This window comes from Miniopterus natalensis, chromosome 1 (assembly GCF_054644295.1).
Source record: "Miniopterus natalensis isolate mMinNat1 chromosome 1, mMinNat1.hap1, whole genome shotgun sequence".
Classification (NCBI taxonomy): domain Eukaryota; kingdom Metazoa; phylum Chordata; class Mammalia; order Chiroptera; family Miniopteridae; genus Miniopterus; species Miniopterus natalensis.
In genome coordinates, this window is record NC_142081.1 from 68,679,452 (window position 1) to 68,692,284 (window position 12,833).

A 12,833-nucleotide genomic window follows, 5' to 3' on the forward strand; every position below is an offset into this window, starting at 1 on the left:
GAAACCAACCAAAACCCTCCTCTATATAGAGGGGCTTGAAGTGGACTGCCCCCCAAAGGAGAAAGAATGAACCAGAGGGAACAGGCTTAGGCCTCTCCTCTTGCCCTTTGGCACAATGAAACTCCATACAGAAACCTGAGTGCAAAAACAGAACAGGGCTCCAGCTTTACAAAATAAAGTGTTTGTTTATTATGAAATTAGAGATGGAGGCCCCTCCCGTTCCTCCCTCTTTCCCCCTCCCCAGCTGCCTCCCCCTTTCCTTCCCCTCCCCTCCCGCTGGGGCCTGGGAAGCACACAAGACAATGCCTAGAGTTGGGATGCCAACAGCTGGGCAGAGCTCCAGGGAGGCAGCCAAGTGTGTGGGAGGGGGTGGTGGTGCTGGAGCTCTCCCCTGGGAGGTGGGCTGGCTCCCTCTCTGCTGGAGGCCAGTAGAGCCAGGATGAGGCCATGAGTGATGGATGGAATCATGCGGGAAGGTCTGTAAAGACAGGAGAGCCCAGTTAGAGGTAGTGAGCGTGGGAGGGCTTTGGGCCACCTGTGCCCCACACAATCTAGGAGCACTGACCTGGGGCAGAACATCCCCTGCAGGAAGGTGGGCAGCAGTGGCTGGAAGTTTCTCTTGCTTTTGGGATGGACAACGGAAAAAAACAAAAATCCAGTCACAGGGACCCGGAGAAATGGGGGCAGATGTGGGCAGGAGACAGACACAGAGCATGTGTGTGGGGGCAAGGGAGATAGAGAGAGCATGTGTGAGTGATTTAGAATCTGAGAGACAAAAACAGAGTCAAGGAGAAGGTGGAATCACAGTGACAGAATAGAGAGGTTTAGAGTCAGAGCCACACAAGGCAGACCCAGACAGAGTGTTCCAGAGACAGATCCCTGGAGAGAGACACAGAAGACTCAGGAGGAGGGAGGTAAGAAGAGGGTTGCCCTGGAGCATCAGGGAGGAGGGACACAAGGATGGGGAAAATGCTTGGGGCCCCTGGGCTGCTGCTGCCTGCTTGGACCCCCAGGGGTTCACTCAGAGGGCCTGTGCGGGCTACCCCACCATGGCCAGCAGGGCAGCCCCGCTCTTAGGGGGCCGGGGGCTCCTTGGCCCCATACAGCTCGGCCAGGGTGCGGAAGAGCGGCCCCCAGTCATCCAGCGGCTCTGCGGGGCCAGGGGCACCGCCGGCCTCGGAGCCAAGGGAGCTGAGGGAGCCACAGGACGAGCCCCGGCCCTCGTAGCCGTAGACCTGCACCGAGTCGTAGGGCGGCACGCTGGGGTCCTCGTCGGCCTCGCGGAGCCGCAGCGCCAGGAGCTGCGCCACATCGGCGGGCCCGGGGGGCCGGGGCTGGCGCGGGGCCCGGGCGCGGGGCAGCACATCGCGGCGCGCGGGAGGGCCGGGCGCCGGCAGGGCCGCCCCGTCGGGGTTCTGAAGGGCGCTGATGTCAAAGGCCTCCGTGTCCTCTTCTCCGCCACCCTCGTCGTCGTAGGTGATGATGTTTTCCCGGACGTCCTCCTCCTCCAGCACCATCAACGCTTCCTGCTTCTGGCGCCGCAGGGCCACGAAGAGCACCACCAGGGCTGGGGGAGAGGCCACACAGGGGGCTGAGCCAGCGCTGGGCAGATGCAGACACAGAGGGTTGGGTGACAGAGACGGCAGTGTGGCGTGAGGGTGGCAGGCCCTACCTAGGTGTGACGTCTGGCAAACCTGGCGTGAATCCGGACTTCAGCCCTTGCTTGCTGTGTGAGCATAGGAAGTTGCCTAACTTGTCCAAACCTCTTTGACCCTTAACGATTGAGTGCTTTTATAGAAAACAGGGAAAGCATTTACCTCTTAGGGTTGTCAAAAGTATGAAATGAAATACCACTAAGTGATGTGCCCAGTGCCACATGCGGCCCAGAGTTGGGGCTCAGTAAACAGTTTTTATGGCTTGTTACTGTCATTACGGATCAGCAGGTCAGGGATATGAGGCCAGAACTTTTTTCTTGGATGCATCAGGCAGTGGGACAATCCAGGCACAAGGGTTCCTGTAAGCCAGGGGTGGGGAACCTTTTTTCTGTCATTTGGAAATTTTTAACATCATTTGAGGGCCATATAAAATTATCAACTTAAAAATTAGCTATGAAAAAGCTCCTAGACTTATTGAATTTCAAGTCCCACCTGTGGTTGCCTTGGCAGGGCCAGACCAAGTGATTTTGCTGGCTTTATACTGCCTGCGGGCCAGACGTTCCCCATCCCTGCTAAAGCCCTAAGCTAGATTTCCCTATGTCCAGGCTCCTCATACCTCTCCATATTCCCAAAGTCCTGACCCCACATCTATGTCCCACTGTGACCTGACTCACCAAGCAGGGTGCCCACACAGGTGACGATGGCAAGCAGGGCTCCAGTGCTGAGCCCAGCGGGTGACAGCTGAGCCTCGGGCCGGCAGGATGCCACGGAGCCATCAGGCCGGCAGCGGCACATGCTGACAGTCACTGTGGCAGTGCTGCTCAGTGCTGGGGTCCCCCAGTCCCACAGCTCTATGGGAACCAGGTAGGGGGCCTGGCGGGGTGGAGCAGGACGAGAGGGCAGCAGCAGGCTGGCAGAGCCATCTGTGAGAAAGAGAAGGTGTTAGGGTACCTTCCCAGTAGGGTCAGTCTGGCCCATGGAGACAGCTTCGCATGGGGAAGGTTTGCAGTCAGTGAACATGAGCAAATCCACATCTACTTTCTGTTAGGACGAGGGCCCAGATAGGCAGACAGGGGTCAGGCAGGCTGGACTGGGGGTGGTGGGGGAAGAGAAGAGGAGGGAGGCAGGCATGGGCATGGTTGTAGGAGGCCACCCACCTCGGTTGTCCCGGACAGTGAAGTTGGCATCAGGGCCCAGAGGACCTTGGAGGGAGACACGGCTACTGTTGCCGGCTTCATCTCTGTCCAGGGCCTGGATGACCTGAATCAGCTGAGAGGAAGAAGACAGGCCTTGTATGGAGTGGGAAGGTGGAGGTCTTAAGGTCCCAACCCTTCTGTCTCAGCAGCTCACCTGGCCAGGGGCTGCAGAATCACACACAAAGGTGTCGTAGGGCTCAGCCAGCTGGGGAGCATTGTCATTCTCATCCAAGGTCTGGATGGCCACTTGCACACGGGAAACTTGGGCGGAGCTGTCTGAAGCCAGAACATGAACACATACACCCCACACACGCATACACAACATACATGGTGCGTGGGCATGGATGACACATGCAGTACATAGCATGTACATGCAACATGAAATATGCATGCAAGTTGCAAGTAGCAAACATTGTGCAATGAATGGAACAACAGCAAGTGCATACAACATTCATGCAGTGCCCAAGGTATGTGCAATACACAATACACATTCAGCAGGAAGGTAGCACCCATATATACAAAAACAATAACCCACATGTAGGGCACATACACCATAAACGAAGAGTAGACAGAAGGTGCATACAAGTTGCATTTAAATAATAGCCATGAAATACATAAACGCATGCATACCATATATTAGAAGGACACTCAGCATTTAAAATAAATGCAACATACATGAAGTGGATGTTCAGTGTACGCAGTGAATACAGTATGCGCCCCCACCCAGGGTCCAGAGGATGCATTTTCATGCCCAGCATTGGTGGGAGGACACACACGCATGTGCGCGCGCACACACACACACACACACACACATACACACACCATGTCCCATCAGAGGGAGACTGTGGTGTGGCGGTAAGCATCACTTAAAGTTGACCTTGGGGAGGGAGGAGCTGCATGATGCACAGGGGGCAGAGCCTGGGCACCACAGGCAGACCCAGGCCCCTCTTCTCCCATCCCTTCATCAGGTGGTTCCCACCATTACCCTGCCTTGCTCCTCACTGCCAGTGGCACCCAAGAGAGAATGGAAAAAATGCATCTCTGTACACCCCAGTGCTCACCTCTCCTAGGCTGATTCCTTTAGTCTCTCCTCCCCAAACTTCCCACCCTAGCATGGGGAGAGCTGGTTGGACCTGAAGGTCGCAGCCTGGCAAAGGAGGCTGAGTGGACTGCCTGGCTAAAGGTTTGGGATACATTGGAGACGGGATGGGGCTGGAATCCATTCCCTCACTGCAGCAAGGGCCCCGGGGTCTGCTAGTCAGTACTGGGGTTCCAGCAGGGAGCAGGATTTGGCAGAAGGGTGAGAAGACAGTAAGGGGACACACACACACACACACACACACACACACACACACACACACACACACACGGCTGGTTACATGTACACAGGCAGCGACAACACACACTAGATATACACTCAGGGGCACTCATGGACAGACACACATGCACTGCCACTTAGCACACAACTGCATGGACATAAACATAAACCTATACATGTACAATTTAACACATATGACAGCAGTGTGGTGAAGGAGATAGCTCAGACTGTAGCCTGATTGGGTCTGCCTGTTCCACCACTTCATCTCTGTGTGACCTTGGGAAGTTATTTAACTTCCCTTTGCTTGAGTTTTCTCATTATAAAATGGGGAAATAATCATACCTCCCTCACAAGCTTGTGGTGATGATTAAATGAATAAATCCACATTTGGTACTGGTACCTGATATACAATAAGTAATAAATTATTATTATCTGTCCACAAACACTCACATACACAAAACCACAGATACAACCAGCTACTTATACCTATCACTATAAACATTCAATTATGCATATGCATAAACAACGTAAATGTTAATTTTACACACGACTATATACACATATATATAGACATATACTCACAAACACATATGTGAATATATATGTACTTTTCACATACATGGAATTATACTCACACGGAAGTGCACACCACACATAACACGTACATTAGTTCTTGACTGACATGTACAAACATCTCCACGCACAGTGACAACTCCCATAGACAGCAAATGTAGGACACCCTGGGGCATGAGCAGGGGTGATAAGGGTAGACTGACAGAGGGGACGTGGTCTCCCTACCTCCATGGGCCAGAGCTGCCCAGAGGCAGCTGAACCATGCTGCTGGTGAATGGTGACTGACAGGGGCAGGAGAGGGGCGAGCCTTCTCCCCTACCTTGAGGACTCCCCTCAGGGCTTCTCTGGGAGCCACTGCTGGGACCCCCCCAACCACCCACCAGAGGAGGTCCCAGCCCTTCCACAGCCCCTGGCTTCAGCCTGAAGCAGAGAGTATGCCGGGCAGGGTCTGCCAGGGCAGGCAGGGATTGTTAGGGGCTGGGAGCTGTTTGAGGTTAGGTTTACTTGGAGGATGAGAAAAGTCAGGTATAAGAGTAAATTTAAGGTCAGGAGAATGCTCTGGCAGACCCACCATGCCCAGCCCAACCCAGCTTAGGAGAGCAGGCCTGCCTGATGGTGATGATCCAGTCTGGACCCAGCACACTGGTGAGGGTCCGATGGCAGTACTCTCCCTTCCCCGCCCCCACGCTCAGGGCCAGCCCCTCTGTCAGGAGGCTGCTGCCTTCTCCAGGGCCTCCTGGGGGCCCAGGACTCCTCACCGAGCTCCGTGGCCAGCACTGTGAGATTGTGCCAGACTCGAGCCTCGCGGTCCAGGGGCATAGCTGTGCGGATGGTGCCGTCCTCGGGCTCAATAGAGAAGCAGCGCTCTGCATCCGAGTGAGGGAGGATGGAGTATCTGGGCAAGACAGACCCAAGCTGGGCTGATCTGGGGGCACGGCCACAGCTTGCTGCTCCCCTCCCTCCCTCCTGTTCCCCTTACTAGGCCTCCTGGTTCAGCTGGGCAGAGGGCTGGAGCTCCTGGGGCAGAATCTGTCCCATGCACCCATAACCATAACTCACATAGGGTCCCCTTAAAAGACAATATCCTTGGGAAGTCATCAGCATTAAATAACTGTCATGAGACTCAGGGGGACTGGGTCTACTTGGGGTGGGGGAGACAGACAGAAAGAGGTAGAAGTGGGGAGGCACTGTCTGTCTTTCAGACTCTGGGCCCTGTTCTGGGGACCCTGGGACCTGTGTTCTAGCTCCACTCTGCCTCAGACCAGCTGTGTGACCTTGGGCAAATGGTTTAACCTCTGTTTCAACTACAAAATGGGAATGTCACCAGCACTGCCCTCAGTGCTGTGACAATGGTGCTGGCTGGCAGGTGGAAAGAGTGGCTCTTCTCTAGGTAGACAATCCAGGTTTGAATCCCAGCTCTGCCACTTCCTGACTGGGTGACCTTGGGCAAGTTACTTAACCTTACAGAGCCTAGCCTCTGAAAAAACTGGTGATGAAAATGCCTACTTCCTAGGGCAGTTATGAGAATTAAATGTCAGCCAGCGGGTAAAGCGTGACATGTGAGGGAGTGACCACAGTGAGAGCAACCAAGGGTCAATCACACTCAGCAGATGACATCACATTTGCTCGCACTGCCACTGGGAGCAGCTCTATTATTCACCCAGAGGGATAGGTGGAGAGTCAGGGAGTGGCTGAGCCAGGTCCTCCAGCCCTCCCTGGGCCCCAGACTCCTAGGAAGGGAGACCTCTGCCAGGAGGCAAGTGTGATTTATGATAAAGGACACACATCCTCTGTGGGACTAGACTGCCACTGGGCATCTTCCCCCAGGCCTGGCCCTGCCGTCACACTCCCACTCACCTGATCAGGCTGGCGGGGGAGTCCAGGTCAGTGGCTGAGACCTGGCCCACCAGGGTCCCGGGAGCCTTGTTCTCGGGCACCACCAGGTGGTATGCAGTCTGGGTGAAGGCAGGTGGCTCTGGGGCATCCTGCACAGCTATGTGCACTGAGGCCACATCTTTGAAGGGCCCTCGCCGCAGGTAGGCTGGGTCAATGAGCGTGTTGGTGGCCTCCACACGGAAGGAGTAGGAGTGACGGGTCTCGAAGTCTAGGGGCTATGGTGAGGGGAGGTAGAGTGACTGAGACATGTAGAAACCAGGGCAGGCCCAGGTTCCTGGAAGGTGAGGAATCCTTTCCCCAGAAGCATCCAGTGCTTGGCTGCCCTCAGAGGAGAGGTGCACAAGAGGGCCACTGGCCTTGGTGGTCAAAGGTGGTGGCAGATGACTTAGTAACTCTAGGTCTACCCCCAGCTCCATCACAAACTCGATATATGAAGTCTTGAGCCAGTCACTCCCCCTTTCTGGGCCCCAGGCCCTCATCTGAAAGATGAGGGGATGGTCATGATCTCTAAGCTCTAACATAGGTTCCTGAGTCTGTTCAAGACCAGTTAGAAGTGTGTCCCAGGGAGCAGGAGGTGGTTTTGAGTGAGTCTGCAAGTGTTAGCTGACAAGAGGCTAACCTTTCGGACAGTGAGGAGCCCATCTTGACCCTGGGAGTCTGTGCTGATGCTGAAGGCCTCAGACCCCTCCCCATCCAGGATGCTGTATGCCATGAGGGCGTTGTCTCCCAGGTCTGGGTCCTGGGCCTGAAGCCGGCCCACCAAGGTGCCTGGCCCAGCTGTCTCCACCACCGAGAACTGGTATAGGCCTTGGGGATAGATGGAGGGGAGACATTCTTAGAGAGGTCCCCAGCCCTCCTCCTTCCCCTAGCACTTCCTTTTTCTGGACCCTGGCTGGGGGAGGAGTGGGGTGGGTGGTCAAAGTATGGCTCAGGTGGCAGCACTGGCCCCTTACTCTGAGGGAACTTGGGGGGATTGTCGTTGACATCGCTGAGGGTGACTGTCACTGTAGTACTGCCCGACAGCCCCCCCATGTGGCCGCCCATGTCCTTGGCCTGAATCACCACCAAGAACTCCTCCTGTGTCTCACGGTCCATGTTGGGGATGGCGGTTCGCACAACTCCTAGGGAGAGACACTGGGTTAGGGGGCGCCTGCTTCCATTGCTGCCCCACCACTCCTGAGCTCTGTTCTTACCAGTCTGGGGGTCCACAGAGAAGAAAGGCAGTCCATCCAGCACAGTGTATACCAGCTTGGCGCTGTTCCCATAGCTGGGGTCATCGGCGTCATGAGCAGTCACCTGGATTACTGATGTCCCTGTGGGGGATCCCGGCACCCCACTCAGCAGGGGCAGCGCCAGGAGGGGAAGAATAGCAGATGAGGGGGACCCAGACATGAGCAGGCCCGAACTGAAGGATTGGGTTCTGGGGCAGAAACCAAGGGGAAGGAGAAAAGAGGGCGCTTCAGGAGGTGGGATCTGGGTGTTCAGACTTGGGGTACTCACCAACATTGGACATCTCGGGAACTGTGGCATGGTAGGGCCCGAGGGGAAAGATGGGGGGATTGTCGTTGATGTCTTGCACCTTGATGATGAACTCTGATGGGGGCTCCAGGGGACGGTTGGAGGCTCGGTCCACGGCTTGGGCCAGTAGCACATACTGTGCCTTCTCCTCCCGGTCCAGGCTCTTGGTGACATGGATGTTGCCTGTGGCCTCATCAATCACAAACACGGTGCCTGCCCCCTCCCCGGTCAGCAGGTACTTGGTGCGGCCCTCGCCCCGGTCCACATCCGAGTGCAACTGTAAGGGTCAGATGAAAATGGCAGCAGGTTCCACACACAGGAACAGAAGGTTAAAGAGTAAGTCTAGGACTGAGTGGAGTGTTAGGAGCCCTGAGGGACCAAGGTCGTTTCAGAAGTGATGAAGTTGCAGGGCAGGGCTTGAAAGTCAAGGTAGCCATGGGAGCGCTTGATCTTACCTTGCCAATGAGGACAGGCTCTGGACCGGCATATTCTTCGATGACAAAGAACTGGTTCCACACCCAGCTCCTTCGGGTCCGCAGCAGTGCTGGTCCTGGCCGCCCCCGGGACCCTTCCCAGGCCCGGGCTGGGGCTGCCAGGCGCCCCATGCAGCCCCAACCACCCAGCCAGGCCAGCAGAAGCCTCACCAGGCCCCACATGTTTGGGCTCTAGCCAGGGCTCTGTTTGCTGTCCTCAGGTGCTGAGGCATGCGCTGACTGGGGCAGAAGGGCACACTCGCTGGGGCTATCCCATGGATCCACACCTGCAGGACAGGTAGCTGTCCAGGGTCACGGAAACCCTTAATCCTCCTCCCAACCAGAGGTAGATGTTAAGGAGCCGACCTCTTCCAACCAGAGGTAGATGCTGGAGAGCTGACCTCTATGAAACCAGACTCCCACTGCCCAGAACCCAGACGAAGACAGAGAGCAGTCTGATCCTTCCCTCCACCCGGACTCTGCCTGTATTCACCTCCAGCCCTCCAAGCTGATAAATCTCCAGCCAGTCAATTCTGAAGAGAGAAGCTGGGGAAGAAAACAGGAGAGGGGATGGTGGGAGAGCTTGGAACCACATTTGGCCCATGTCTCCCATGTTGGACATGCAGCAGGGGGCTGGAGGAGATGGGGGCCACCCATAAAAGGCTTATAACCCAGGGGTTGGGATTCATGGAGTTGTCTAGGGTCAGGCTGAAATAATGAGTGCAGCCTAAAACAGGTTTAAGAGCCTGTGAAAGTCCCTCCTCCGCAGGAACCTGCCCCTGGCCCACATCGCCAGCTGAAGTCCTTCAAGGGGAACTGGGCTCATTAGGCAGAGTGGGGGGCCAGAGCTGAAAGAAGAGGGGGTAGAGATGGGGGCACGGCCAAGAGACTGGGGAGGGGGAAGAGGCAGACTCAGAAGCTAGAGACAGCCTGATTGAGGGTGAAACCAAGACTAGGACTGTCCAGCAGAGACAGAGACAGAATGTCAGGGAGAGACTGAAGGAGAGATCAAAGGAGGCTGCCTGGTGTCTGAAAGGCAGACAGAAGTCATAGGTACTAGTCTGGGGAATGGGAAGGAAGAGGCAGAGGGGATTCCCGTGTGTGATGGGCAGGCCGGGCAGCCCTCAGCTGGGGATGTCAGACCAGGCCGCCCCAACTTCATTCTGGGAGAGGGGTTGGTTAGGAGGGGTTGCAGGAAAGGAGCTGGAGAGAGGACCCTTCCCACTGCTATCCCCTCCCTCTCCCCTGGAGGGGGGGGGGGCAGGTAGCTGTGGTTGCACCCTTCCTCCCCCAGAGCAGACACACACCTGATAGTCCTTCCCCTCCAGTGGGAAGAGGGAAGCTGGAGGGAAGTCGGGGACCAGACAGGGAGGTGGGACGAGAAGAAGGAAAGGGATAGAGGAGTGGAAAACAGGATAGTGGGAAGGGGAGAGGAGAGGGAAGGAACAGGGGAAGGAAAAGCGAGCGGGAAAAGGGAGAAGAGAAAGACAGGAAAGGAGAGAAAGGCAGAGGAAGAAAAAGGGAAAGAGGAAGTGGAGATGGGGTAAGACAGGGCAAGAGGGACAGAGAAGGGTTGGGGAGACAGAGCAACGGGGCAGAGACGGCAAACAGGCAGAGAGAAGGCAGGGTGAAGTGACATCGAGGGAGAGGGAAATGGGAAAAAGAAGGCGGAAGGTGCGAGAGAAGGCAAAGAGGTAGAGCGCGGGAGAAGGGAGCCAGCAGTGGGCTCCCCAGCCACGAAGCGCACTGCTCTGAAGAGACCCGCAGGCTGCGGGCCCCCTGCTGCCCCTCCGCGGATCCCCGACCCCAGGCTCCAGGACAGGCCCTTACCTGGCAGTGCCGAGGGCTCCAGTCGGGCGGGGAGCACCCCCGCCCGCCCCCGTTGCCGGATCCCGGGGGCGCAGCCTCAAGCCGATCCGAGCGGGCGCCGCGGCTCCGCTGCAGCTCTGAGCGGCCCCGGCGAGAACAAGGGAGCGAGACAGAGGGGGCGGGGGAAGGAGGCTCCGCCTGCGGAGGAGCGAGGCGGCTCCGCGCCGCGCGGGAGAAGAGAGCCCAGCCTCCGACCCTCCCCGGCTAGCCCGGCCGCGCGGCGGGGGCGGGGGCGGCGCTGCCAGGCCGCCAGGCGCATACAGATGTATGGCCCCTCCCGGGCTGGGTCCGGGTTGTGTCCGCAGCGCGCGGCAGGGCACTAGGGTGGGAGGATGTCCAGGCCAGGTCCCTAGAACTGATAGGGAGGGTGCACCCGAAAGCGCCAAGCGGCCTGCATGCCCCCCACAGCGGGGCCAAGGGTGAGGGCACTGCGAGGGGGGGGCGTAATTAGGAGCCACTGCGGAGCGGCCCACTCGCACTTCTGCGCCGGCCTCGGGGGCTGGTATAGACCACCACTGCAAGGCGGCGGGCATTTGGGGAACCGGTGCAGGGCATGGTCGCGGGCCTTTTGGGGTGCGCTTCAGGACGGCATAAGGGTCCAGGGAGCCCATGGGCTGGGCCCGCGGAACAGGTCGGTGACCAAGGTAAGATAGGAGGGGATGGAAGGGGGCAGTGGAGCCTTTTTGGTAAGCTCATTTACAGGCGCCTACCGAGCAAGCAGCTGCCGCCCCCTGGTGGCAGCTGTGGGAGGCACCTTGAAGGTGAAAAGCAGGTGACCAAAATGCCTCTAGCCCTGAAGAGACCTTCCCCTCTACCCACCAGTGAGGTAGACCTTTAGCTGTGGTTTGTTAAGAGCCAAGGCAGGCAAGGAGGTGGTTAGACCGGTTCTGGGAAGCAGAAGCCTACGTAAGCAACGCTGGCTCCAGCCATCCTCTTCAACTTGGCTGTCACCCAGGCCTGCCCAAGGAAAGCCACTCACACACTAGTTAAAACTAAGTCAGATTTTTATTATTTTCCATAGACCACATCATTTAATAATAAAAAAAATAAAAATAAAAATTGAACAAAAGAAAAAGGTGGATATAAAGTGAAACCGGTGGGCAGGAGGCAAGGGCTGCAGGACAGAAAAGACTGGGAACTGCAGGGGCCCTGGGACTCGGGAGATGCTGATTCAGCTCATAGGTGACCCAGTCCTGGCCCCAGCTGTTCCCAAAGGGGGTGTGAGTACCCAAAGGAGGTGGTAAGCAGGATGGAGGAAAATGAAAGAGGTTGGGGCTCCCGGCTGTTCCCCAACTCTGGGCCAACCACCTCCCTCTCTAACTTAGCTCTTCCCTCTCATAGACTTCATGGGAAATGAGAGGAGAGGGCTAAATCCCAAGAGATGGGTTATGGGGTATAGGGGAGGAAGATGACCACTGCTCCATTTGGTATGTTTGGGACAGGTGGCAGCCACACTTCAGCACTGGGCAAATGGTGTTAAAGAGATTGTACCTATCCCTCTGTGGTCTTGAGCCCCCACCCCAGGGCAGGGTGGCTGATGCCTGCAGCTCTCCCCATTGTTTTCCCAGCTAGCGGCGCCCACCCCGGTCCCGCACAGGTGTGCTTCGGCTCCGGCTCCTGCTGTGGCGCTTGGTGTCTCTGCGGTCCCTCTCCCTGCCTCGTTCCCGGTCCCTTTCCCTATCCCTATCTCTGTCTCGATCCCCCCTGTCACGCTCCCGTTCCCTCTCTCTCTCCCGGTCCCTCTCTCGGCTGTGCTCTCTTCGCTTCTCTCGCTCCAGCTGTCGGTTCCGCTCCCGCTCCGCTTCCTTCTCCCGCTCCTTTTGCTCTTCTTCTTCTTGCTCCTTCCGCCTCTTTTCCCGCTCCTTGGCCCGTTCAGCCCGCTCTGCCTCCTTCTGAACAATCTGCAGCCAGCAGGAAAGGCAGAGAATAGGCATTTCAGCCCAGCTCACATCAGTCCCACTTTGTCTATTTGTACCTGGACCAGGCACTCCGCGCTCAGGGTCACTGTTGGCTTTGCTGTTAAGCAGGAAGTGTGTGTGGGGGGGGAATGAGGGTGGGGGGTGGAGGCACAGCAATGACATCTGTCCTTGTCTCAGAGCCCCAGTTCCTCCAAGTGTTCGCCTTTTATACCCACAACAGGTAGTGGCACCATCCATACCTGGCCTCCAGTATTTCTCTAGCTGCCTACATGTGAACAAATCTTTTTAGTTGAGTGGCATAAGCACAAGTTCCCAAAAGGTCTGTTACTAAGAAACAAATGTAAAAAGCAAAAAACCTTACATATTAAAAAACAGAGAAATGGATGAGTTTATACAACACAGATTTCTCTACCTCC

The 12,833-nt window shown here is 56.6% G+C and overlaps 2 protein-coding genes across 6 annotated transcripts in view; both read right to left on the reverse strand.

Annotated features, from left to right (window-relative positions):
- Positions 1 to 244: 244 nt before the first annotated feature.
- On the reverse strand, positions 245 to 10,679 carry CDH24 (cadherin 24). The gene is made up of 13 exons (XM_087822907.1): positions 10,460 to 10,679; positions 8,612 to 9,175; positions 8,139 to 8,433; positions 7,832 to 7,951; positions 7,592 to 7,759; positions 7,258 to 7,445; positions 6,600 to 6,853; positions 5,501 to 5,637; positions 3,006 to 3,127; positions 2,813 to 2,924; positions 2,330 to 2,578; positions 566 to 1,567; positions 245 to 478 (listed from the first exon to the last, which is right to left on the reverse strand). Exons 2-12 carry the CDS (start codon positions 8,810 to 8,812, stop codon positions 1,074 to 1,076), a joined length of 2,340 nt encoding a protein of 779 aa, XP_087679033.1. The 5' UTR covers positions 8,813 to 9,175; positions 10,460 to 10,679; the 3' UTR covers positions 245 to 478; positions 566 to 1,073.
- Positions 10,680 to 11,484: 805 nt separating this feature from the next.
- Positions 11,485 to 12,833, reverse strand: part of ACIN1 (apoptotic chromatin condensation inducer 1) — a 32,357-nt gene continuing 31,008 nt past the window's right edge. For all 5 annotated transcript variants that reach the window (XM_087822918.1, XM_087822913.1, XM_087822910.1 and 2 more), the window contains one exon: positions 11,485 to 12,399. In XM_087822918.1, the coding sequence (XP_087679044.1) occupies positions 12,067 to 12,399 (333 nt within the window). In that variant the 3' untranslated portion in view covers positions 11,485 to 12,066. The remainder of the gene's footprint in view (positions 12,400 to 12,833) is intronic.